General features: G+C 44.3%; 1 protein-coding gene and 1 long non-coding RNA gene across 3 annotated transcripts in view; both read right to left on the minus strand.

Annotated features, from left to right (window-relative positions):
* Window positions 1–4,402: 4,402 nt before the first annotated feature.
* Window positions 4,403–11,144, minus strand: LOC129655002 (uncharacterized). Its single transcript, XR_008715702.1, has 3 exons — window positions 11,014–11,144; window positions 10,816–10,926; window positions 4,403–5,091 (listed from the first exon to the last, which is right to left on the minus strand). It is a non-coding gene; the product is annotated as an uncharacterized LOC129655002 (long non-coding RNA).
* Window positions 11,145–15,832: 4,688 nt separating this feature from the next.
* The window catches only part of LOC129655001 (glutathione S-transferase Mu 1), a 28,844-nt gene continuing 18,684 nt past the window's right edge, over window positions 15,833–25,992 (minus strand). The window contains exons 1-8 of one of the 2 annotated variants that reach the window (XM_055584819.1): window positions 22,285–22,386; window positions 21,924–21,999; window positions 21,420–21,484; window positions 21,037–21,118; window positions 20,837–20,937; window positions 19,648–19,743; window positions 19,450–19,560; window positions 15,833–16,391 (exon numbers count right to left, since the gene is read on the minus strand). In XM_055584819.1, the coding sequence (XP_055440794.1) occupies window positions 16,302–16,391; window positions 19,450–19,560; window positions 19,648–19,743; window positions 20,837–20,937; window positions 21,037–21,118; window positions 21,420–21,484; window positions 21,924–21,999; window positions 22,285–22,320 (657 nt within the window). In that variant the 5' untranslated portion in view covers window positions 22,321–22,386 and the 3' untranslated portion in view covers window positions 15,833–16,301. Of the gene's footprint in view, window positions 16,392–19,449; window positions 19,561–19,647; window positions 19,744–20,836; window positions 20,938–21,036; window positions 21,119–21,419; window positions 21,485–21,923; window positions 22,000–22,284; window positions 22,387–25,992 lie in introns of those variants that run through there. The other variant, XM_055584820.1, reaches the window with a different exon arrangement.

The raw sequence follows: 25,992 nt of genomic DNA on the forward strand, positions 1-25,992 counted from the left end.
GGGGTTTGACTTAGGTCATATCTGAATGGTCTAGTGGTTTTCCCTACTTCAACTTAAGTCTGAATTTTGCAATCAGGAGTTCATGGTCTGAGCCATAGTCAGCTCCCGGTCTTGTTTTTGCTGATTGTATAGAGCTTCTCCATCTTCGGCTGCTAAGAATATAATCTATCTGATTTCAGTATTGACCATCTGGTGATGTCCTTGTGTAAAGTTGTCTCGTGTCATTGGAATAGGGTGTTTGCTATGACCAGCATGTTCTCTTTACAAAACTCTGTTAGCCTTGGCCCTGCTTCCTTTTGTACTCCAAGGTCAAACTTGCCTGTTACTCCAAGTATCTCTTGACTTCCTGCTTTTGCATTCCAGTCCCCTATGATGAAAAGGTCATTTTTTTTTTTTTTTTTTTTTTTTGGTGTTAGGTCTAGAAAGTGTTGTAGGTCTTCATAGAACCAGTCAATTTCAACTTCTTTGGCATCAGTGGTTGGGGCATAGACTTAGATTACTGTGATGTTGAATGGTTTGCTTTAGAAATGAGCCAAGATCATTCAGTCATTTTTGAGATTGCACCCAAGTGCTGCATTTTGAAGGCTACTCCATTTCTTCTAAGGGATTATTCCCCCCAGTAGATATAATGGTCATCTGAATTAAATTCTCCCATTCCCATCCATTTTACTTTACCAATACCTAAGATGTCCATGTTCAGTCTTGCCATCTCCTGCTTGAGCAGGTCCAATTTACCTTGATTTATGGACCTAACATACCAGGTTCCTTTGTAATATTGTTCTTTACATCATCGGACTTTACTTTCACCACCAGACACATCCACGCTTGAGCATCCTTTCCACTTTGGCTCAGCTGCTTCATTCTTTCTGGAGCTATTAGTAGTTGCCCTCTGCTCTTCCCCAGTGGCATATTGGACACCTTCTGAACTGGGAGGCTCATCTTCTAGTGTCATATCTTTTTGCCTTTTCATACTGTTTATGGGGTTCTTGCAGCAAGAATACTGTAGTGGTCTGCCATTCCCTACTCCAGTGGACCATGTTTTGTCAGAACCCTCCACTATGACCCGTCAGTCTTGGGTGGCCCTGCACAGCATGGCTGATCACTTCATTGAATTACACAAGCCTCTTTGCCATGATAAGGCTGTGATCCATGAAGGGGAAAATCAACTATACTTCAACCTAAAAAATTAAATTAAAAAAAAGCACTCTTTTCTGTTCTAATTTTTGTCTATGTAGGTATGTAATCAGATCTGAGTTCTTAACCTCTCTCGTATCTAATGATGCTAAGCACCATTTCATATGCTTATTGGCCTTCTGGATATTCTTTTTTAGGAAATGCCCATTCAAGACTTGGGCCTTTTTTCATTGGATTATATTTTTAGATAAATGTCCTTTGTTGATTTGCAATGTTTTCTCCCAACTGAATGTTGCCTGAATACCATACCCACAAAATCAGAAGCTACTTACGTATGGTAGGACAGTTTGAGGACTCCTGAGATACTAGAAACTTCCTCTTAAGCAGACCACTGGGCAGTGTGATTTGAAATTCCTTCTAGTGGATGCAATGCAGAGAGAGGAGCGGTGACGGTAAATCATGGTGGAGAAAACTTATGCTTAAAATATTCATGGAAGGGTGTAATGGAAAAAATTTTCACCTATGGAGGTTAGAGAAAGCCATTGGCTTTTATGACTTAAACATTATGTCAACAGAACAGCCTATTTTGTGATCTGTCAAACGTGGATTGTATATCTGCTTTAATCTTTAAAGAAAAGAATGCATCTACAGATCAAAATGCAGTAACTGTGGTTCAGGCATCCAAAACGGAGCCCTGTGGCCATTGTGGATATAATTTCAGATGTGTTCCTGTGCTGCTGCAAACTTTTTCTCTGAGCAAGATCAGACTCTAGGACACTAGCCCTGCCAGCTGCAACCTTATGTTCTCAAGGTCTCCCCTCACAACTATGCAACCATTCTGGATCCCAATCAAGCCTTGCTTAACAAGCACCCTTACTTCTTGGCAACTTCAATTATAATTCTTCACAAACAACTTAGATAATTTTGTGGGGGGTTTTTTTTTGCCTTTATAAGCCTCCCTTATTTTGCAGTTTGGAGGAACACAATTCAAGTGCTTCTTGAATCTGTTTCCTGGGCTAAATTTCTCAGTTTGCCTCAAAGAAAGCTCTTTTCTGTTATAGATTGGATTGTTGATTATTTCCACAGACATTGCTTGGCAGAGTCGACAAGATATCTGAAAATCTACCTGAGGGCACTTGGAGTCTATGTGGTAGACTTAGTACAGCACTTGGTACAGTGCTCAGTACTAAGCTTGCACCTTCTGTGTCCCCCTTCCCTTAGCCTTATAGAGCACTCCAGGTGCTTCTGGGAGCTCTTCCTGATATCTGGACCTCCTTATGGTAACTTTATTTGAAATCTTAGGATAATTTCACTTAATAAGGATTATTATTTGAAATCTTAGGATATTAAGACTTGAAGTCTTTAAGTTCTGCTTTGTTTTGTCTGGGCTTCGTGGCTTGCAGGATCTTAGTTCCCTGACCAGGGATCAAACTTGGGCCATAGCAATGAAAACGCCAAGTCCTAACCACTGGACTGCCAGGGAATTCCCAAGACCTGAAGTCTTAATAGGGTAGTAGTACATTTCCTAGATTAAAGTAACCTATGAGGAATCTATAAGCAAGAAAGGTCTAGAAGAAATTATCGCACATTTCCACAGTGAAATAAGCCTAGGAAACCCTAGGCAGAAAAGCCTAGAAAAAAAATCTGGAGTGATTTACTAGGCAAGAAGTTAGAATTGATTTCTTAGCAGGAACCTAGAAGAAATCCAGAGACAGGAAAAGTCTAGAATGAGCCTTCGAATGAATTGATCTGACTGACTTTTTTTTTTTAATATGGCTTAAAATTGGAAAGATTTGTACTTTATAAGAAAATGAGAAATTGTATTTCTAAAGTCTGTCAAAATTGTGTTTCTGAAAGCCTTCCTAAATGAGCAATGCAAAGAAATAGAGGAAAACAATAAATGGGGAAGACTAGAGACCTCTTCAAGAAAATTAGAGATACCAAGGGAACATTTCATACAAAGGTGCGCAAAATAAAGGACAGAAATGGTATGGACCTAACAGAAGCAGAAGAAATTAAAAAGAGGTGGCAGAAGAACTATACAGAAGTTCTATACAAAAGAACTATACAAAAACTATACACAGAAGAACTGTACAAAAAAGATCTTCATGACCCAGATAATCACAATAGTATGATCACCTAGAGCCAGACATCCTGGAATACAAAGTCAAGTGGGCCTAAGGAAGCATCACTACAAACAAAGCTAGTGGACGTGATGGAATTCCAGTTGAGCTATTTCAAATCCTGAAAGATGATGCTGTGAAAGTGCTGCACTCAATATGCCAACAAATTTGGAAAACAGCAGTGGCCACAGGACTGGAAAAGGTCAGTTTTCATTCCTATCCCAAAGAAAGGCAATGCCAAAGAATGCTCAAACTATCACACAATTGTACTCATCTCACACACTAGCAAAGTAATACTCAAAATTCTCCAAGCCAGGCTTCAACAGTACGTGAACCATGAACTTCCAGATGTTCAAGCTGGATTTAGAAAAGGCAGGAACCAGAGATTAAATTGCCAACATCCGTTGGATCATCGAAAAAGCAAGAGAGTTCCAGAAAAACATCTGTTTCTGCTGTATTGACTACACCAAAGCCTTTGACTGTGTGGATCACAACAAACTGTGGAAAATTCTTAAAGAGATGGGAATACCAGACCATCTTACCTGCCTCCTAAGAAATCTGTGTGCAGGTCAGGAAGCAACAGTTAGAACTGGACATGGAACAGATTGATTCCAAATTGGGAAAGGAGTACGTCAAGGTTGTATATTGTCACCCTGCTTATTTAACTTATATGCAGAGTACATCATGCGAAATGCTGGGCTGGATGAAGTACAAGCTGGAATCAAGCTTGCCAGAAGAAATATCAATAACCTCAGATATGCAGATGACACCACCCTCATGGTAGAAAGAACTAAAATGCCTTAATGAAAGTGAAAGAGGAGAGTGAAAAACTTGGCTTAAAACTCAATATTCAGAAAACTAAGATCACAACATCTGGTCCCATCACTTCATGGCAAATAGATGGGGAAGCAATGGAAACGGTGAGAGACTTTATTTTTATGGGCTCCAAAATCACTGCAGATGGTGACTGCAGCCATGAAATTAAAAGGCGCTTTCCCCTTGGAAGAAAAGCTATGACTAACCTAGACAGCATATTAAAAAGCAGAGATATTACTTTTCCAACAAAGGTCCATCTAGTCAAATCTATGGTTTTTCCAGTAGTCATGTATGGATGTGAGAGCTGGACTAAAGAAAGCTTGGTGCCAAAGAACTGATGCTTTTGAACTGTGGTGTTGGAGAAGACTCTTGAGAGTCCCTTGGACTGCAAAGAGATCCAACCAGTCCATCCTAAAGGAGATCAGTCCTGGGTGTTCATTGGGACGACTGATGCTGAAGCTAAAACTCCAATACTTTGGCCACCTGATGGGAAGAACTGACTCATTTGAAAAGACTCTGATGTTGGGAAAGATTAAATACAGGAGGAAAAGGGGACAACAGAGGATGAAATGGTTGGATGGCATCACCGACTCGATGGACCTGAATTTGAGTAAGCTCCAGGAGTTGGTGATGGACAGGGAGGCCTGGCGTGCTACAGTCCATGGGGTCGCAAAGAGTTGGACACGACTGAGTGACTGAACTGAACTGAAAGTCTATCAGCTCCGGGGCTGGCAGCCACCTACTAGAACTCCAGCTGGCTTTGTGTACAACTGGTACACAGCCAATACCTGAAAGTCCTTATCTTGCCCCCAGTTGGCCAGGATAGGGTGCTTTCATCATTTCCAAACTGGTTTTTTGTTTCTGAAATTAGAGAAAAACATCTTTTACAGATTCCAAACTTGAGGGAACAAAAGTGCTCCCAGGAGAAAGCTTGTGGTTATAATTCTTATCATGTCCTGAGACCTGTAAACACAGCCCATATTGCCTGAAACAACAGCCTTGGGTCCATCAGTAGAACCTAAAAATGAAGAAAAAAAGGGGAAAGGGTTATAGGTCCTTCTTTAAATTCAAGGTGTAAATGAATTATTCCAACTTATAAATTAGTGAGTTTACAATACTTGATTCATGACTAAGTATTTTTTTTTTACTTTTAAAAAATATTTCATTTATTTATTTGGCTGTGTGAGGGCTTAATTGTAGCGTGTGAGGGCTTAATTGTAGCATGTGACCTCTTAGTTGTGGCATGTGGGATTTCGTTCCCTGATCAGGGATCAAAACTGGGCTCCCTGCATTGGGAGCATGTAATCTTAGTCACCGGACCCCCATAACTAAGTTTTAAAATAAAACTGCGAGATCTCTGTGTCTATCTAGATGTATGCTTGTCTGTGCACATTATAAATATGATATGCTTTTCCCTCAGAATAGCATTAGTAAAATTAATTAATAAAAGAATTCTATTTAATTGACTTAAAAGTGTTTACAAATTAAATATTTCTAAATGTAACAGAAACTTGTCCCCAATTTTAAAACTATATTTAATATTTAATGAATTAAAACCAGTTTAAGTTATCGGTTTAATTAACACAGCCACGTCTTTAGGGTTATGGATGTTGTGGTCGCTTCAGAAGCACATATACTAAAAGTAGAGTCAGCAGCATTAAGAGCCATCCACCAGAGATTCAGGCAAGAGTGCCATCACCCTCTTATGAACAATGCTGAATTCTAGAAGCTATGACTAATTTCATCAGAGGCTTGAAGATCTTCGTCTTAGACTTCTATACCCAAACAAAATGTTAGTTTAATGTACACTAGCAATACATCTGCAGATATGCAAGGACTAAAGAAATTTATCTCCTAGGTAGCCAAGAAAATGAGGAAGCAAACCAAGAAAGAAGGTCCTGAATAATAGCTGTGTAGCAGCCAACAGAAGGCACCTTGAAGGCATCTGAGAAAAGAGTGGAGATGGGACCTTAGACACATTCCAGATGTGATAAAGTCTGGCACTATAAAGGGAAACGAATCCTGTTCTCTCCACTAGGCATTCCCACCACTCTGAGCCCTGCTAAGACACACAGCTCTACAAAGCCATGAGCTCTTAATAAGGAGGAGGAATGGATGAGAGATGGAGGCTCAGGAAGAGGCCTCCCTTCTATTAGTAGAAGGAGCCCTCTGAGAACTCCTGCTCTGAGGGCCTCAGAAATGGGAACAAGAAGTCTCAGAACATCTTACCACCAGACAGTATCCCCATGCACCCAGACACTGCCAGCGTCACCACTCCACCCCTAGGAAGCAGCAAGGCCAGGTGGACAGTTCAGATGGTCAGGAGGAAAAAAGATAAGACATAGCAGGTGTGGTTAAAGCTTAATTGGTGATCGGCAGTGCTGGGCAGGGCCCACGCTGGGAGAGCAAGGCCTGCATACTAGGTCTGTCCTGGTCTTCAGGGCAGTACTGGGGGCTCAGGCCTGAACTCTCCAAGCCAGGGATCTGGTCAGGCTACTCACAGCAGAAAAAAAAAAAAAAAAAAACATGGAAAGGAAGGATGATCTGGTTGGCTTTAGAGCAGAAATGATAACATCAGGGGATGACTTCACTGAAGAAAAATGGGGTACTGGAGAGCTTTAGAGATCCTAGATGAATGGGATTGGAAAGAGTTGGGGCAAAATAGGGCCTGAGTGGGGACAAACAGAAAGAAAGAAGGAAAAAACAAGACATCTGGTCCTGGGGTGTAGGAAGCTCCAGCTGTTCTCCAGGGCCCTGGTGCAACAAGCATGGCACTGGCTCCTTCATGTAGGCAGAAATCCTCTCGAGACCGTAAGGATAAGAAAAAGGAAGTTGGATCATGATCAGGTGCCCCACTGGGGCTTCAGCAGTTCCATTTCAGATACCCAAGTTGGGAAGCCCAGTACAGCCCCTCCTTGTGGGGGCAAGTGTTACAGAAGGCACAGTCATCCTGCAATCCCTAGTGGTCAGAACTCAACCCCTTCAGTTTCCTCTAACTAATGTGCTATCTTACTAAGACCTACCACACATGGAGACTCCACTCTGAGGATATCCACCAGAAAGGGTGATGTATAGGCATCTCTGGTTCTATCACACTTCACTTAATTGTGCATCCCAGGTATTGTGTATTTTACAAACTGAGGTTGGTGTCAACCTTGCATCAAGTAAGTATATCGACACTATTTATTCCAAGAGCATTTATTTGCTCACTAAAGGTCACTAAATGTCTCTGTCACACTTTGGTAATTATAGCACCATTTTCAAATTTTTCATAATCATTACATTTGTTAAGGTGGTCTGTGATCATTTGATCTTACTATTGCAAAACTCAACATTCAAAAAACTAAGATCATGGCATCTGGTCCCATCACTTCATGGCAAATAGGAGGAAAAAAAGTGGAAGCAGTGACAGATTTTCTTTTCTTTGGCTCCAAAATTACTGCAGATGGTGACTGCAGCCATGAAATTAAAAGACGCTTGCTCCTTGGAAGGAAAGTTATGACAAACCTAGACAGCATATTAAAAAGGAGAGACATCACTTTGCTGACAAAGGTCACTATAGTCAAAGCTATGGTTTTCCCTGTAGTCATGTATGGATGTGAGAGTTGGATCCTAAAGAAGACTGAGCACCGAAGAATGGATGCTTTCAAATTGTGGTGCTGGAAAAGACTCTTGAGAGTCCCTTGGACAGCAAAGAGATCAAACCAGTCAATCCTTAAGGAAATTAACCCTGACTATTCATTGGAAGGACTGATGCTGAAGGTACAATACTTTGGCCACCTGATGTGAAGAGGTGACTCACTGGAAAAGACTGATGCTGGGAAAGATTGAGGGCAACAGAGGCAACAGAGGATGAGTTGGTTGGATGGCATCATTGACTCGATGGACACAAGATTGAACAAACTTCAGGAGATAGTAAAGGACAGAGAAGACTGGTGTGCTGCAGCCAATGGGGTTACAAAGAGTCGGACTTAAATTAGTGACTAAACAACAATTGCAAAAACACTACAATTCCCTGAATGCTCAGATGATGGTTAGCATTTCTTAGCAATAAACTATTTTAAATTAAGATAAAATACATTCTTTTTGTAGACATAGTCAAGGCTATGGTTTTTCCTGCAGTCATGTATGGATGTGAGAGTTGGACTGTGAAGAAGGCTGAGCACCAAAGAATTGATGCTTTTGAACTGTGGTGTTGGAGAAGACTCTTGAGAGTCCCTTGGACTGCAAGGAGATCCAACCAGTCCATTCTGAAGGAGATCAGCCCTGGGATTTCTTTGGAAAGAATGCTGCTAAAGCTGAAACTCCAGTACTTTGGCCACCTCATGAGAAGAGCTGACTCATTGGAAAAGACTCTGATGCTGGGAGGGATTGGGGGCAAGAGGAGAAGGGGACGACAGAGGAAGAGATGGCTGGATGGCATCACTGATTCGATGGACATGAGTCTCAGTGAACTCCGGGAGTTGGTGATGGACAGGGAGGCCTGGCGTGCTGCGATTCATGGGGTCGCAAAGAGTCAGACACGACTGAGCGACTGAACTGAATTGAATGCTATTGCGCACTTTGTAGATTACAGTAGGGGCTTCCCTGGTGGTTCAGTGATAAAGAATCTGCCTGCCAATGCAAAAAAACACAAGTTCCATCTCTGATCCAGGAAGATCCCATATGCCATGCAGCAACCGAGCCCAGGCGCCACAACTATTGAGCCTGTGCTCTAAAGCCCGGGAGCCACAACTGCTGAGCCCACATGCTAAACTACTGAAGCCCACGTTCCTAGAGCCGGTGCTCAGCAACAAGAGAAGCCACTGCAGTGAGAAGTCTGCCCAATGCAACTAGAGAGTAGCCCCTGCTTGCCACAACTAGAGAAAAGCCAGCCCAGCCGTGAAGACCAGGCACAGCCAAAAATAAAGAAATTGAAAAATTATTTTTTTAAAAAAGATTACAGTATACTATAAACATAACTTTTATCAGAGACAGCCTCCAGGCTTTGCCCACAGGGGGCCCCCTAGCACCACAAAGAGGCTCAGAAATACATAAACAACTTGCAGAAGAGACCACTGTACCCAATGACTCAGCAAACCTGGATGAAAGCTGATAGAAAAGTATAAAGCTCAGAACCAGATTCTAATTATTTCTCTTAAAGGACAAAGTCCAACTGCCTGGCCTGAGACTTGAGCTTAGTCTCACTGAGCCCCTAGAGTTTCAAGGATCCAAAGATCCTGGGGCTGCCTGTATCCAACAGTCCAGGCCCCAAAGGCCACACACTGCAGCCCACATCTGTCTCCAACTCACTTCCAGGCAGTCATCTGAATGATGATCCAGATGACTCTTGAATGATCCCCAAGGCGGATCAGCTTGGACCAGAACCAGAACTGATGAGAACTAGCTGAGAGGAGATTCCATGATGGAGAGGGGGCATAAAAAGCATTCTGTAGGCTGAAAACCTATTGGACTAGAGCTTCAAATTCCCACACCTGACATAAAGCAGACTTTGTCGCTCTCTAGTTGGTTGACTGAGGGTACCAGTGATGAGTTGGGAAATGAGGTCAGGCTGTGCTCTTCCAGGACCAAGGTGGCTCCACCCATACCACACAGCTTGGGGTTCTATAGTTCTCCAGCTACGCTGAGCCCCAGAGTTTGGGCACCAGGACTCCCTGTGCCTGATTCAGTGCCTCATGCACAGGAGAGGGTCAGATCAGTGAATGTGACTTAAAATGATGTACTATCATATCTCTGAGACAGAATCTGGGGTAACTAGAAGGAAGAAGGAAAGGAAGACAGAAAGGGAAGAGTAGTGATCACCATAAGAGGCGTCAAGAAAAATACTTCCACATGGGTATCTACCTATGTTTTCAAATGTCAGCATCAATTAGTCCTGGGGCTGCTGCTTAGACGCTTCTGTCCTGTCTGACTCTGTACGACCCCATGGACTGCAGCCACCAGGCTCCTCTGTCCATGGGATTCTCTAGGCAAAAATACTGGAGCGGGTTGTCATGCCCTCCTCCAGGGGATCCCCCTCAACCCAGGGATCGAATCTGTCTGCATTGCAGGCAGATTCTTTACTACTGAGCCCCCAAGGAAGCCCCCAGTTAGTCCTAGGAATCATAATACAACCCCAGGCGGGGATATGATTGCTGCTAAGCTCCCCAGGAACCAGGAGAAAAAATTGTGTCCATCTTTGGTACTTGATATCAATCCTTCTGTGTCTCATTCTATTACTCACAGCTGCATACCATCTCTTAAAGATTCTGCTTCCTCCATACTGTCCAGGGCTGTGAACTCAGACAAGGAAAGGACCTGAGCCTTTCTTTTCAGTACAAGAAACAGAACCACTGACTGTTGCACATAGAAGCCAGATGCTCTCACTGGGAGCCCAGCACAGGCTTTCTGTGATCTTCAGCAATTACTGTCCTTTCAACTTAATTCCTTACTATAAGACAGAGGTGATAATGTGCACCCATGGGTGATTCATGTCAATGTATGGCAATAACCACCACAATATTGTAAATAAATTATCCTCCAATTAAAATAATTAATTTAAAAAGATGGAGGTGATAATTCCTATACCACGTAGAAATGCTGCAAAGATGAAACACAATATATGTACGATGCTCAGCAGATATCCTGGTATAAATCAATCATTGATAAATGGTAGGTAGTCTTAATTTTTAGCCCCGAGACTAAGAAAGTATCATGGAGAAGACAGAAGAGATATAAATAGTGAGAGGACCAGGAGAATTACTTCAAAGCGGTCGAGGAAGTCTTTTAGGTTTGTGAATTCATACAGGCACTTGGGTTCCAATCTGTGGTGCAGGTCAACGATGTCATAAGCAGATAAATCCACATAGGTGAGCTGCAGAAAGGCAAAGCAAGAATGGGCTTTAAACTCTGAACCTGGGCAAAATGAACTCCTGGCTCTCAAATCTGCCCCTGCACTTACCTTCTCCCCTGAAAACCATGCCTTTTCCCCAGAAGTTGGGATAAAAGCTTCATCTTCAGAGGGATTCCCTCCAGTTATGCAGGTTTCATTTTCTCCTGAAGGAAAGCACAGCTGTCACTGCCCTCAGACACTGACTCCTGGCAGAGAGCAGGCCTCCCGGGGCTGCGTCTGATCCCAGCTGCCAGGTGAGCAGCCATGTTTTCCGCCTGAACCTGGGTCGGTGCCCGGGCTGCAATTCAACCCAGCTGTGTTCACTAGACTCCTATGGGTACCACCTCCCGTGTGTGAGAGGCAATGGGAAGGCAAAGGGCAAAAACCACACTGTTCCTAACCTAACTCAGCTCCAGACACCTGCCCTGGGTTTCTCAAACTGGAGAGTGATGCAGGGTGTGACGCAGCCAGTGGTTGCCTCGCTGATATTCAGAGTCAATGCGGCCACATCTTCTGGATTCACATGTGCTCTCTCTTGACTATAAAATGTTGACAGGTTCTAATATTTTAGAGAACACGGTGCAGGACATCAGAACATATAGTGTCCAGTATCCAGTCAAAAAGTCCAGCCTCTGATCTCCTGCATGGCTTTCCATAATCCCCTCCAACCCTAGTGCTGACAGACATTCTGAACTCTCTAGTGAATTAACAGAAATTCTATGTGAAATAACCTCAGAATACTAAATTATGTCGTATAAATAAATACAAACAGTAAGATTTAAATGTGTCCTGCTGCTAAGTCACTTCAGTTGTGTCTGACTCTGTGCAACCCCATAGACGGCAGCCCACCAGTCTCCCCCGTCCCTGGGATTCTCCAGGCAAGAACACTGGAGTGAGTTGCCATTTCCTTCTCCAATGCATGAAAGTGAAAAGTGAAAGTGAAGTCGCTCAGTCGTGCCAAATGTGTCCTAATTTATGTTAATTTTTTAAAGATTGTTAAATGTTGTCTGTGTAAGCTTAGAATATGCCAAACAAAGGAATATATTTTTCACTTGAAAATAAGAAAATGAAAATAAACATTGACAAGAATCTGCCAAGTGGGATATCTGAAAAGAAAACTGTCTACTTACATTACTTTGAATAAAGAAACGCGGACAAACTAGGATTTTGCAGGATTTTGGAAAAGAAACTAAGTTCAAGGTGAAAAATATGGAAAATAAGGAACAATGCTAAGAAGAAAAATTTCAAACCTACACCGGGAAGAACTGAATGGATTGTTAAACTGTGTCCACCAAGGGGCAAGTTTGGGGGAGGTCTTTGGCGTGGCTCTCACAGCATAGCCCTGCTTAGGTGTCCACTTAGACTGGAGGAGCTGGGTCAGGCGGTCACCAGGACACCTGTGTCTGAAAAGCAGTGGTGTGCTCAGGAGAAGCCTGGACATCCATGCTCCCCACAGCCAGGCACTGGAGTCCACAGCTCCTGTGACAGTCTAAAGGCCATCCTCCAGCCCCTGGGCCACTGGGGTGGCCCTGAAACAGAGGTGGAGCAACCCCATTACACCAAAGGTGAAGGGCTGGGTTGGCTGGCCGTGCCTCTAGGATCACAGCTGGAAACCTCCCTGGCACTGAGAAACAGGAAAAGAAATTTGAAAAACAAAATAATAATAATAAAAACCCCACATGACTGAGAAGATTGTACAGAAATTTGCAACAAGTCACTGCAAACTCAGTGTCTAGACTGAGACCTGTTTTTATCACCCTTGTAGGGTGATCGAAAGTTGAATATGTAAGCATCTAGTGACTGCCACACAAGGATATTGGTGATGGACAGGACCACAGTGTATCTCAATTACCACTGTTGGCCCATCACTCAAGGCCTTCTAGAGACACTCATATACATCAAATTGGCAAAACACTCAGACTGACACGACTTGCCCTTTAAAGTCCTTAAAATAATGACAATGTCAAGGAGATTGACCAGTGGAAAAGAGGACCTCTTCTCTCCAAACCTACTTAGAGTTCTTTTATAAGGCATCTCAGCCAGTCCCCTCTAATTCATAAGTTCTGTAAAAACGGATTGCTTTAGCTCTTATGTTTTGCTTTAAAAACATATTTATTATCATATTCAATGTGTGTGTTCATTTGCTCTAGATAATAAGCTAGAATAGAACCACAATAAGTTCCACTTTGCCCATTAAAAAAAGGTTGTGACTACCATCACTTCACCTTTTAACTGTGATCCAGAATTAAATGAGTAATGGGGTGAGCATAGGACACAGGGAGATTTATAGACTGGGATTTATTCAGCAAGTGGAAACATGCACAGCCAATAAACAATTGGAAAAATGTAAAGGTCGGAAACAGCAGGGTAGATAATGAGCCCATAAAATTAGCATACAATGAAATTGTGACACCCCAAGTGCCTAAGGTACAGGAAAAAGAGGCCCACGTGCCTTGCTGGGGGCACCATCAAGTAAGTTACTCTCTTTACAGAGCAATAAAATAGTCTGCTATTAAAGCTTAAAACCATTCTCACATTTTGCCTTCTAGTATCTGTTAGGGGATCTACCAAATAAAGGCCACAAACCAGAGGAAAACATCAGTTTAAGATGACACTATCGTAAGAAAAAGTAAAAAATATAAAACCCCACATTGCCCAGTAATGAGTGACTGACTAGACAAATTACACTTTATCTACTGGATCCAGGAACTATTTAGTAGTACGTGCACAAGTGTATGGCTAATAGGTATAGATTTTTAAGGGAAACCTTAAGAGAAAAAAGAGCAGAACCTAAAAATGTATGTACACACAAATTACATGTACCCAAAGAAGTAGGCACAAGTAAAAATCAAGTGAATACTTGAAGTGATCCCCCTAATATTAAATACAACTAGCTTAATAACTCTTCACTGAACACCCAGTATCTTCCAGGTGCTGTTCTGGTTGTATGCAAACACCAGTAAGACCAGGAACAAGAAGAGACAGAAATGCCTGCTTTCATGGTATTTATATCCTACAGGGAAGACTGATGATAAAGAAAAACAAAAGCAATATAACAATGAGACCATGTCTATGTCCGTCACAAGCAGTAAGGTGCACCATCTTAAGTGGACAACTCAGTGGGTTTTTAGGTATGTATATTTTTATGGAATCACCACCTGGGTCAAGATAGAGAACATTTCCAGCCCCGCACAATCTCTTCAACAAAGACAAGCTCACCATTCAGCTGACATCTGTTACCCTGGACTTATTTTGCCTACTAATAATCATGTAAATAGAAGGATGTGGTAGGTGCATTTGGTGTCTACATCCTGTTGTCCACATTGTGTCTCTGAGAGTCATCCGTGTTATTGTGTGTAGCAGTAGCCCTTCATAATATTTTCATCATAAGTATATATATTGTATAATACTCCATCATATGAATAATGAATTTGTATAATGGACTTATGTAACATATCACAGCTTATCTGTCCACTCTTGCATTGCCAGACATTGGAAAGTTGCCAGTTCTTGGCTCTTTCATATAAAGCCGCTTTGAACACTATGGTACATGTCCACATCCCTATTAGTATATAACAAGGCGTGGCATTCCAGGGGCGTAGGGTAGATGTTATGTTTAGTTCCAGGAAGTGCTGTTGGTATTCCAAAGTGGTTGTTCCACCAGCAGTGACTGATGGTTCCAGTTACTGCACATATTTGTGAACAATTGTTGGTCCTTTTAATTTTAGCTTCTGTGAGTATATAATTGGATTAACTGTGTTCATAACTTCCCCAAATCCAATATTGTTGGGCACCTTTTCATATACTGACTGGCCTTTGGAATATTCTCTTTTGTAATACCCAATCAAGACTTGGGCCTTGGAGTTCCCTGGTGGCCTACTGTTTAGGATTCTGGGCTTTCAATGCCAGGGCCTGGGTTCAACCTCTGGTTAGGAAACTGAGATCCTACAAGCCACATGATGTGGCCAAAAAGCCACTTAGGCCTTTTTTTTCCATTGGTTACATTTTTTGCTAAATATTTTTGGATAAAGGTCCTTTGTGATTTGTAATATTTTCTCCCAACTGAGCCTTGACTGAATACTAGACCCCAAAATAAACAACTATTTATGGTAGCATGGTCTGGGAACTCCTGAGGTCCTAGAAACTTTCTCTTAAGCAGACCACTGGACAGTGTGATTTGAAGTTACTTCCAGAGGATGCAAAGCAGTGACAAATTGTGCCTGATAAAAAGGAGACCAGGAAACTTAGTATACTCATAGAAGGATGTGAAGTAAAAACACAACAGCCCCAAGATCTCTATATAGACTCTGGACTCGGATACCTCACATTGGCAAGAACTAAAAAGCAAGTGCCTTAAGTTAAAAAATATATGTATCCATCAGATATTCAAGAGAGACTGGATATTCAAGAGAGACTGGCATCACCCTTCCCGTGAACAAGGCTTAATTCTAGCTGTGTCTAATTGCATCAGAGGCCTGAAGGTCCTTATCCTAGAATTGTATAACCAACAAAAACATTACTTTCGTGTACACTAGCAACACATCTTCAGATATGTGAGGACTAAAGAAATTTACCTTGTGGGTAGCTAAGAAAATGAGGAAGTAACCCAGAAAGACAGTCCTGAATAACAGCTGCGCAGCAGCCAACAGAGGGCGCCTGAGCTCTTAATAAGGAGGAGAAATGGATGAGAGATGGAGGCTCAGGAAGAGGCCTCCCTTCTATTAATAGAAGGAGCCCTCTGAGGACTCCTGCTCAGAAATGGGAACAAGAAGTCTCAGAACATCTTACCACCAGACAGGATCCCCATGCACCCAGCCACTGCCAGCATCACCACTCCATCCCTAGGAAGCAGCAGGGCCAGTTATACAGTTCAGATGGTCAGGAGGAAAAAGGATGACATAGCAGGTGTGGTTAAGGCTTTATTGGTGATCAGCAGGGCTGGGCAGGGCTCACACTGGGAGAGCAAGGCCTGCACACTAGGCCTGTCCTGGTCTTCAGGGCAGTGCTGGGGGCTCAGGCTTGAACTCTCCAAGCCAGGGATCTGGTCAGGCTACTCACAGCAGGGAAAAAAACAAAAAAAAAAAAACAGCAACATGGAAAGGAAGGATGATCTGGTTGGCTTTAGAGCAGAAAGCATAATGTCAGGGGGTGACTTCACTGAAGAAGAGTGGGGTGCTATAGGGCTTAAAGATCCTGGATGAATGGGGTTGGGAAAGAGTTGGGGCCAAATAAGACCTAAGTGCGACAAATGGAAAGAGAGAAGGAGAAAACAAGACATCTGGTTCTGGGGTGCAGGAAGCTCCAGCTGTTCTCCACACAGCTCAGGCTCCTCACTCCATCTCCTGCCGTTCAGAGCACTACTTGTTGCCCCACACAGCCATCTTTGAATATACAGGTTGTGGGAGGAAGCGGCTGGACTTCATGTAGGCAGAGATCCTCTTCTGGCCCTGAGGGTGGAAAAAAGAAGGTCAGGTCTGCTGCCCCAGTGGGGCTCACGCAATTCTACTCCAGACTTTGAGTTGGAACCCTGGTCCAACCCCTCCTTGTGGAGTGAAGCAATCAGCAAAAAACCATCTTCTTAGGGTCCCCAGTTCTGATAAGTTACCTCTTCAGTTTCCTGTGACTAATGTGGTATCTTACTAAGACCTGCCACACATGGAGAACAGGCTGTGTTAGCTGCTGTATATACCCAGAGATGAGCAAACACAGCCATCCCTCATTCCAGTCCACTTCAAATTACTGTGATTCACACGTTTTGTGTATTTTACAACCTGAAGCTTTGTGTCAACCATCATTAAGCAAGTCAACTGATGCCATTTTTCCAACCACATTTGCTCACTTTCTGTCTCTGTGTCATCTTTGGTGATTTTCCCAATATTTCTACTTTTTCATTATGATTATGTTTGTTATGTCGATCTGTGATCAGGGATCTTTGATGTTACTGTGGCAAAAAAAATCAAACTCATTTAAGACTCAGATGATGGTCTCAGCATTTTTTGGCAAGAAAGTTTCAGGTTTGTTTGTTTGTTTGTTTGGCCGAGATGTGCGGCATGTGGGATCTTAGATTCCAGAGCAGGGATCAAACCCAGGCCCCTGGCAGTGAAAGCATGGAGTCCTAACCACTGGACTGCCAGAGAATTAATGCCCAGCAATAAAGGATATTTAAATTAAGATAAATATATATATATATATATATATATATTTTTAGGTATAATGCTATTGCACATTTTACAGGCTACAGTATACTATAAACAACTTTTACATTCCCTGAGAAACCAAAAAAGCTATGTGACTCACTTCACTGTATTGTGGACATCTTAGACCCAAACCCTCAATACATCAGGGAGGGTTGTATCTTGAAGTCTCTATAGTAGGCAATTTCCTTCCCTCTCTTTCCTTCTTCCAGTTACTCATGATTCTGTCTCAGAGACAGGATCGTACATTCATTTTAAGGTACATTCACTGATCTGAGCCTCTCCCCTGTATGAGTCACTGTATCAGGCCCAGAGGGGATGCAGAAGTCACACAGTCCTGGCGCCCGGCCTCTGGGGCTCAGTGCAGCTAGAGAACTACAGGAATTCTGAGGTATATGTGACGACTGAGAACCTCCACAGAAGTAACCTAAGAGTGGTCAGTGTGTCCTTATCCGGGGGGAAACGGGATCACAGAGGTTAAGCACCTTCCTCACGTTCAAGCCACTAGAAAGTGATAGCATGGAACACAGCTGGCTCTCTCTCCAACTCTGTGCTCTTGGCAAAGCACTCCCTTCCCCCATTTCCCCACAGGAGGGCTTGTCTTTCCTCCTGCACACAAACCTGGTTCTTTCGAAGAGGGAGACTCCAGGCTTTGCCCACAGAGGGACCCCTAGCACAACAAACAGCCTCAGAAAATACATGAGCAGCTTGCAGAAGAGACCAGATCTCACCCAATGACTCAGCAAAACCCAGAAGAAAGGTGATAGGAGGGTGAGAAGCAGCAAGACCAGGCTGTAATTATTCCACTTAAAGGACAGAATCCAACTCCTGGCCTGGGACCTGAGCCCACTCTCACTGGGCCCCGACCTACCTCATCCCAGTCCTGCTACAGCCACACAGGCAGTGAGACACTCAGATGCACCTGTGCACCATCTTCTCAAGACAGTGCCCAGAGTTCCCAAGAGTCAACTCAGGGCTGACTGTACCCCACAGCCCAGGGCCCACAGGCCACACACTGCAGTCCACATCTGTCCCCGTCCTCCTTCCCAGGCACTCATCTCAACTCTTTGTTGCTCTCCAATTATTAATAGTTGACTGAGGATGACGATGAGCTGGGAGGTGAGGTCAGGCTGTGCTCCTCCAAAACCAAGGACGTTCCACCCATACCACACAGCTTCAGGATTCCTCAAGTTCTCCAGCTGCACTGAGCCCCAGAGTTAGGACTCCAGGATTGCGTGACTTCTGTATCCCTCCTGTGCCTGACACAGTGCCTTATACAGAAGACAGGGTCAGATTGGTGAATGTGACTTAAAATGAATGGACCATCCTGTCTCTGAGACAGAATTATGAGTAACTGGAAGAAGAAAAGAGAGGGAAGGAAACTGCCTACTATAGAGACAAGATAAGATCTTCCCAAGAAGGCACCTACCTACGGAAGAAAATCCCAGAACGAATTACATTCTTGGAAATCTCGGTACAACCCCAGAGAGGGAGCCAATAAGCCGCAGGGCCCTTGGGTGATCAGGAAAAAACATTATGTCTTTGACACCTAAGATCACTCTTACTGTGCCTCAACTCAACTAATGCCAGCCACATCCAAACTCCTGAGATTTCTCCTTCCTCCACACTTTCCAGAGCTCTGAGCCCAGACAACAAAAGGACCTGAGCTTTTAGCTTCCACACAGGAAACGGAGAGCCATTGACTGCTGCCCATAGAACGCAGACACTCTGACTGGGAGCCCAGCACAGCCTGTACTGGTTCTGTGACCATCAGAAATTACACATCCGCTTGGCTTATTCCTTGTCTTTAAGATGGAGGTGATACTTCTTTACCTTGTAGAAATAAGGCAAAGATCAAATCTGACACAATGTATGTAAAGTCCTGAGCAGAAAACCTGGCATAAACCAAGTTCTCAATAAATGCTAGTTATACTTGGTTTTCAGAGAAGGCAATGGCACCCCAATCCAGTACTCTTGCCTGGAAAATCCCATGGATGGAGGAGCCTGGTGGGCTGCAGTCCATGGGTCGCTGAGGGTCAGACACGACTGAGAGACTTCACTTTCACTTTTCACTTCCATGCACTGGAGAAGGAAATGGCAACCCACTCCAGTGTTTTTGCCTGGAGAATCCCAGGGACGGGGGAGCCTGGTGGGCTGCTGTCTATGGGGTCGCACAGAGTTGGACACGACTGAAGTGACTTAGCTTAGCTTAGCTTAGCTTATACTTGGTTTTAGTTCCAATTAGGAAAGCTGCAGGGAGAAGAGTGTAGAGAAAAGAGATGTATTAATAGTAGGACGATCAGCAGAGTACCTCAAAACGAGAGATGAAGTCTTTCAGGTTTGGGAATGCATCCAGGCACTTGGGCTCAAATATGCGGTGAACGTCAAGAACGTCATAAACCAGGAAATCCACAAAGGTGAGCTGCAGAAAGACAAAGCATGAATGCGCACCAAACTCTGAACCTCAGGAAAGTGACAGCTCTCCCTCCCCTAAAGCCATCCCACTTACCTTGTCCCCTGCAAACCAAGGCCTCCTCCCCAGAAACTCTGAGTAGAGCTTCATCTTTCCAGGGATCTCCTTCAAGTATTGAGGCTTTAGTTTCTCCTGAGACACAAAACAGCTGTCACTGCCCTCAGACACAGACTCCCTGGCAGAGCAGACCTCCTGGGGATGTGTCTGATCCCAGCTGCCAGGTGAGCAGCCATGTCCCCCGACTGAACCTGGGTTGGCACCCACCTGCCATTTCAACCCACCTGTGTTCTTCAGACTCCTATGGGTACCACCTCCCATCTGTGAGAGGTGATGGGAAGGCAAAGGGCAAAACCACACCGTCCCTGACCCTGTCACCAGTGGTCCAGACACCTGCCCGGGGTCAGACCAGCAGTGCTGTGAGATTTGGCAGAGCTCAGGCCTCAGACCTCAGGCTGATCAACACTAAAATAACTAGGAAAGAAGTCCTTTGTTCCAGTGTGGGAGACAGAATGGTGTGGATGCCTGGACAGTTTCTGGACAATTGGAAAGAATTGGGAGCTGAAAGGAAGGAAGGAAGGGTGGGCTGCCCACTGGACACATGTCCTGATCCCTGAGATGCCAAGGAGGAGGCACTGGTTGAACTCATAAACACCTATCTAGGATCTGAATTTCTACCCTGGGAGGCTGGACTCTACCCTAAGATTGATGGGAACTGAGTCCAAGGTTGCATTTCATGCACTGGGAGTTCTGAGGGTCACTCTCGGAACTCTGTAGGGACTAGCTTGGTGAATCAGTAGTTCCAAGGAGTTTAAATGGCAAAAGGACCAGTGTAGATAAGACCCTGTCCAACTCAGCAGGAGTGGACTCACAGTCAGGACTTTAACAGATCCTGACCATGTAGATGTAGACCCAGCCCTGCCCACCGGGCAAAATGGGTTTATGCCTGAGATGCTGAAGAAGAGGCATTGCGCTAACAAGGTAAATATCCTGTCTAGGAACTGAATTTCCACCTTGGGGAGTCTGGATTCTATCCTTAGATTGGGGAGAACTGAGTCAGAGGTTCTATATCCTGAATTATGTTATGAGAATCACTCAGGGGACTCCATATAGACCAGCTCAGTAGCTCCAAGGAGATCAAATTACAAAATGATCTGTGTAGAAGGGATAAACTAATCTAGTCTCCTTTTAAAGCACATCCATCCCAGATCAGCGGGAGGAGACTCACAAATTCAGGGTTGTAGCAGAGCATAACCAAGTCATTAAAAGTGTCCATAGCCTGGTTCTCCAATACATCCACGCGAATCTTCTCCTCCTCTGTGTCCCCACCTGTACCCACACAACAGAGACTCACCCTCAGTATCCCCTCCCAGCCCGGCCCAGGGCATGGCCACCTCTATCCCTGCCCCCAACCCCAGCCCCACTCACACATGTTGTGCTTGCGAGCAATGTAGCGAAGGATGGCCTTGCTCTGGGTGAGCTTGTGAGGTCCATCAATTAAGTATGGCAACTGGAAGAACAATAAGGCCAGGTGAGGTGGGCCACCAGGCTCCCCCTGCATCTGCTCCCTTGAGCAAGGGCAGAGATGAAACCTGGCACCCACAGAGCCTGTCCCATGGTAGGCACTAAATAATATGCTATAAAATGGAGGGATGAGCTGGACACAGAGTATCATTGAAGGGCAGGGGAGAGAACCAGGAAGTTAAGAAACAGAGCAGAAGGCACCTGTTCCTGAAACCTCTAAGCCAGGAAAGGAGATGGATGGAGACACTGTCCACTCCCCCTCCCAGCACCCCAGCCCCTGCACCTACATTGGGGAAGTCCAGGCCCAGCTTGAATTTTTCATTCAGCCACTGGCTTCTGTCATAGTCGGGAGCTGAGAAAAAGAAGACGCAGTGAAACAACCTCCCACAAATCCAACCCTCCTTTGCAGGGGACCTACAAAGGAGTCAGGGGCAAGACCTCCCTGAACTGGTGGATCTGGAATCTGAACCACTAACCTCACATGGAGCTTTGAGGGGAAAAACAAACAGAAATTTCCTGAAACTACATGAGTAATCCTTACAAAGGGTTTAGGTAAGCACTAAGGGGAGCCTGTGCCAATGGCTGATACAGGACCCAGCTGCGGGCTCTCACAGCCTTCCTTGAAGGCCAGCCGCACCCCAAAGGGCTCGGGAAGGGGCAGGGCCCTGCTCCAGCTGGTGGAAGGCGATAGACGTGAACATGATATCGTGATAGGGGTCAGGACATGGGATGCTTGGCACCAAACCAGCATGAGTTGAGCAGAAGTCAGGACATGGCAAGGATGCCATTACCGTCCCCCATCGTGTACTTCTTTTCCTCATAGTTTGAGTCTGTGTACTCCAGGAGCAGGCGGATGGCATGGGCTAGCTGAGAGAGATGCCAGGACACAGGGCAGATGTCAGGTCTTGACTGCAAAACTTTCACGGTTCCAGTCACTCCCATACTCCCAACCCTCTCCCCCTATCCATCTACTTCTGAGCGCGCGCGCGCGCGCACACATACACACACACACACACACACCTGGGAAGGAGGCGGCGGTGCGAAGGGGCTAGGCTGAAGCGAGCAGAAAACATTTCTGGCTTACCGGTCCCCAGCTGCGCGGCATATCCCAGCCCGCCTCCATCCCACCCGTCCTAGCGGACCCCCGCTCACCCCGCGGATGTCCCAGTAACCCAGGGTTATCGTCATAGTCAGCGTCTGTGGATCGGATTTCCAGCTCTGCACCGTTGATTTGGAAGTTTATCTGTGGGTCAAATCTGGGTGTGGCCTGAGTGAGGCCACGCCCCATCGCCTCTCTCCGCCCCGCCCCCAACTATTGCCCAATCTCCGAAGCTTCCTGGCACTCGGGGCACCCGGGACTCTTCAACGAGGCATCTGCGCCCAGGGCAGTCGAAATAGTCCATTTCCCCCTCCAGCCTCAAAACTCGGGAGCCGAGCTCTGGACACCAGGACGCTGAGGGCAGCCTGGTTCCCGTCGCCAGTTCGATCTCAGCTAAATCGGGGGAGTTGGTAGCACGCTCAGGAAACAAGCCTGAATCCTAACGACAGCACGAATCTTCCACCTCCCCTGTTCTCCCACAATCATTCAGACTGGTTCCTGGGTTACCGAGTTCCCTTGGGCTCTGGGAAGCTCTTAACTGCCAAGTTAAGACTACGAGTGGGTGCCCCTCACATCGAAACTCTAAATGAGCCGCTGGCACAGGAAGATCAGTATTCCAAGTAATCCTCACGCTCCCCTGACTCTTTATAATTCCTGACGGCAGCATGTCTTCTAGAACAGACTATTAATGGGATACAAGAAACACCCACAAGGTGCCGGAAGAAGTTTGTCAGTGCTTTCTTTTCAGGGACTAGAGGGGACTCGTCCCTTCAGTCGTGTAGCTAAGAGTGATAATGATCAAATGTAAATTAATCAAGTAGATTTATGGCCTAAATAATGAATCTAAATACAGAAGCAGGTCCAGCAAAGAAGATATCCAGGTGCAACTCCAGAAATAACCCGACAACCAGCTAGATGTACTTCATTTTGACTGGGTCGATGACCTGGACTTTGGTAGTCACAGAGGGCTCCGAATGAAAGGGGGAGAGCTGTTCTTTGAGCAGGTAGGAGCCTCTCCTGCTGCAAGGGGGACCGGTAGGGGTGGCCAGCAAGGAGCCTGGAGCACACCACACAGGACTGCAGTCAGAGTGGGCCCAGCACAGCTTGGCTGTCCCAGTCCACAGATTCCTGCCCTGATGTGGTTCTGTGTAGGAGAGGGTGGCTCAGGTGGCCTCTGATGTCACTCTGTGATACAACCTCCTCAAAAACAGTGTCCTACCTGCCAACTTTCCTCTGAAGATTGAAGGCTATTTCAAAATTACGAGAAGAGGACAAGGTTGGCCTGTATTTCCTTTTCCCTTGTTTACACTACAAAGTAATGGATACACAAAAAGAGATGACAAGACCTTTTAAAAACAAATTGATTTCAGAAGTCAAAAGGCAAGCTTGGAATGCTACAGGAAAGTCAGTTTAAAATTAGCTAACACTTTTTAAGGATAGAAAGGTCCCAGTATTCAATAAAGGTTTCAGACCACCAAGATGAAGTATGGAGTGGGGGTTTGAAGAAGACAGACTTTCTCTAATCCATGTTGAATCACAGACTCAGAGTCTACACATCTCTGCTAAGCTGGGGAGCAGGGAAAGTGTATCAGCAGAGACTGGCAGAGCTCAGTCCCTCTATGGATGCCCCTAGCCATTCCCACCCTGCCAGTCCTCAGAGCTCAACTCTGGGTCCAAAGCCAGGAGACAGATCAGGGAAAGGCAGATTCCCTTGTCGTTTTGCCCAAAGGGAGGCAATAGTGGCTCTGGCCACACAAAAGTGCTGCCTCTCTTAATAGTTGTATTTTTCATATTATAAAGGGGTTGTCATTCTGAGTTTTACACATCTTAAGCCTGGAAAAGACACATGACTGGATTCCACTGAGAAAATGACTTTCTTAAAAACTCTAAACAGAATAAAAACAGTTAAATAGATATTGTTAATAACAGTTAACAATAATTGTTATATATTGTTAAAAACAGTTAATAATAAATGTTAATTGTTAGTTAACAATTAATAATAATTGTTAGATATTGTTAAAAATTAATAATAACTGTTAATTGTTCATTAACAGTTAATTGTTAATAACAGTTAAACTAGATATTGTTATGCTAGTATTCAGTCAGTCATTTATTTACAAAAATCATTGAAATTCTGTCATAGAGCAGCACTAAGAAAAAGAAAATTCTAGGTAGTAAAGGCTGGAAATCAGCTAGGAAATACAAGGAGAGATTTTAAAATATAGAAGAGATATTTAAGTGTTCAAAATCTCTGAGGGACACTGAGAGGGAGGGAGCTTGAAGGCAGGAGAAACAGGCCGTGCCTACTGGGACAAGGAACTGAGGACACAGGGATAGGCCCCAAGCACAGGCGGCCAGTCAGGAGGAAGACATCAATCCTGCAGGAGGAGGAGGGGGGCTAGCGGAGCAGGCTCTCAGACTCAGCCTCCAGGCCCAGGGGTCCCACCGATGGGGGCAGTGGGTGTGGAAGGCAGTAGGGGGCACGGGGACTCGGGAAACTGGAGAGGGGGCTGAAGGGCCAAATGCAGCCAGTGGTTGCCTTGCTGAAATTCAGTGTTAAAGCGGCCACATCTGGATTTACAGGCGCTCTCGCTTGACTGTAAGTATTGACAGGTTTTAATATTTTAGAGAACACTGTGCAAGACATCAGAACACACAGTGTCCAGTATCCAGTTGAGAATCCTGCCTCTGATCTGACTCTGCACTGCACTCCATCCTTCCAGCTCTACTGCTGACATTCTGAACTCCCAGAGTAAATTTAAAATTCTATGTAAAACAGCCTCAGAATACAAATTAACACATTAAATACCAAGAGTAGTATTAAATTGTGTTCTACTTGATAGTAATTTTTTAAAGGTTTTTAAGGTATTATCTGGATAAACTTTTGTAATCCAGGATATAAAGGATATTTTTCTAATCTGAATAGAAAATAAACCCATAATTTATAAGATTCTATGATAGTAGTATATAGTTTAAGATGGGGACTTTATAGGTGGTGCAGTGGTAAAGAATCCGCCTGCCACTCCAGCATTCTTGCTTGGAAAATTCCGTGGACAGAGGAGCCTGGTGGGCTACAGTCCGTGGGGTCACAAAGAGTCAGATGTCATAGTTTTAAGAACAAATAAATATAAGCAAAGGCTTCAGGAATTTAAACAGGAATTAAATTTAAAATAAATAACATGTGGAATTGTATTTCTATGTGTTTCTGTCCTGTCATGTTTTGTGTTTCTAGGAACATTTTTATTTTATCTAGATTATCCAATTTGTTGGCATATGATTCTTTGTAGTATTCTGTTGCAATATTTTTTTTAATTTTATTTTATTTTTAAACTTTACAAAATTGTATTAGTTTTGCCAAATATCAAAATGAATCCGCCACAGGTATACATGTGTTCCCCATCCTGAACCCTCCTCCCTCCTCCCTCCCCATACCATCCCTCTGGGTCGTCCCAGTGCACTAGCCCCAAGCATCCAGTATCTTGCATCGAACCTGGACTGGCAACTCGTTTCATACATGATAATAAAAATATATGTTGCAATATTTTTATTTCTGTAGACTTAGCAGTCCTGTCCCACTTTCATTTCTGATTTCAGTAATTTGCATCTTCTCCCTTCTTTCTTAGTCTAGCTAAAGGTTGGTCAATCTTGTTAATTTCATAAATCTTTCAAAGAAATTTCTTTAAAATTTTCATTGATTTTCTCTATTGTTTTTCTATTTTATTTTTCTATTTATCTCTGCCATACTATTTATTATTTCCTTT

This window comes from Bubalus kerabau, chromosome 6, assembly GCF_029407905.1.
Source record: "Bubalus kerabau isolate K-KA32 ecotype Philippines breed swamp buffalo chromosome 6, PCC_UOA_SB_1v2, whole genome shotgun sequence".
In the NCBI taxonomy this organism is placed as follows: Eukaryota; Metazoa; Chordata; class Mammalia; order Artiodactyla; family Bovidae; genus Bubalus; species Bubalus kerabau.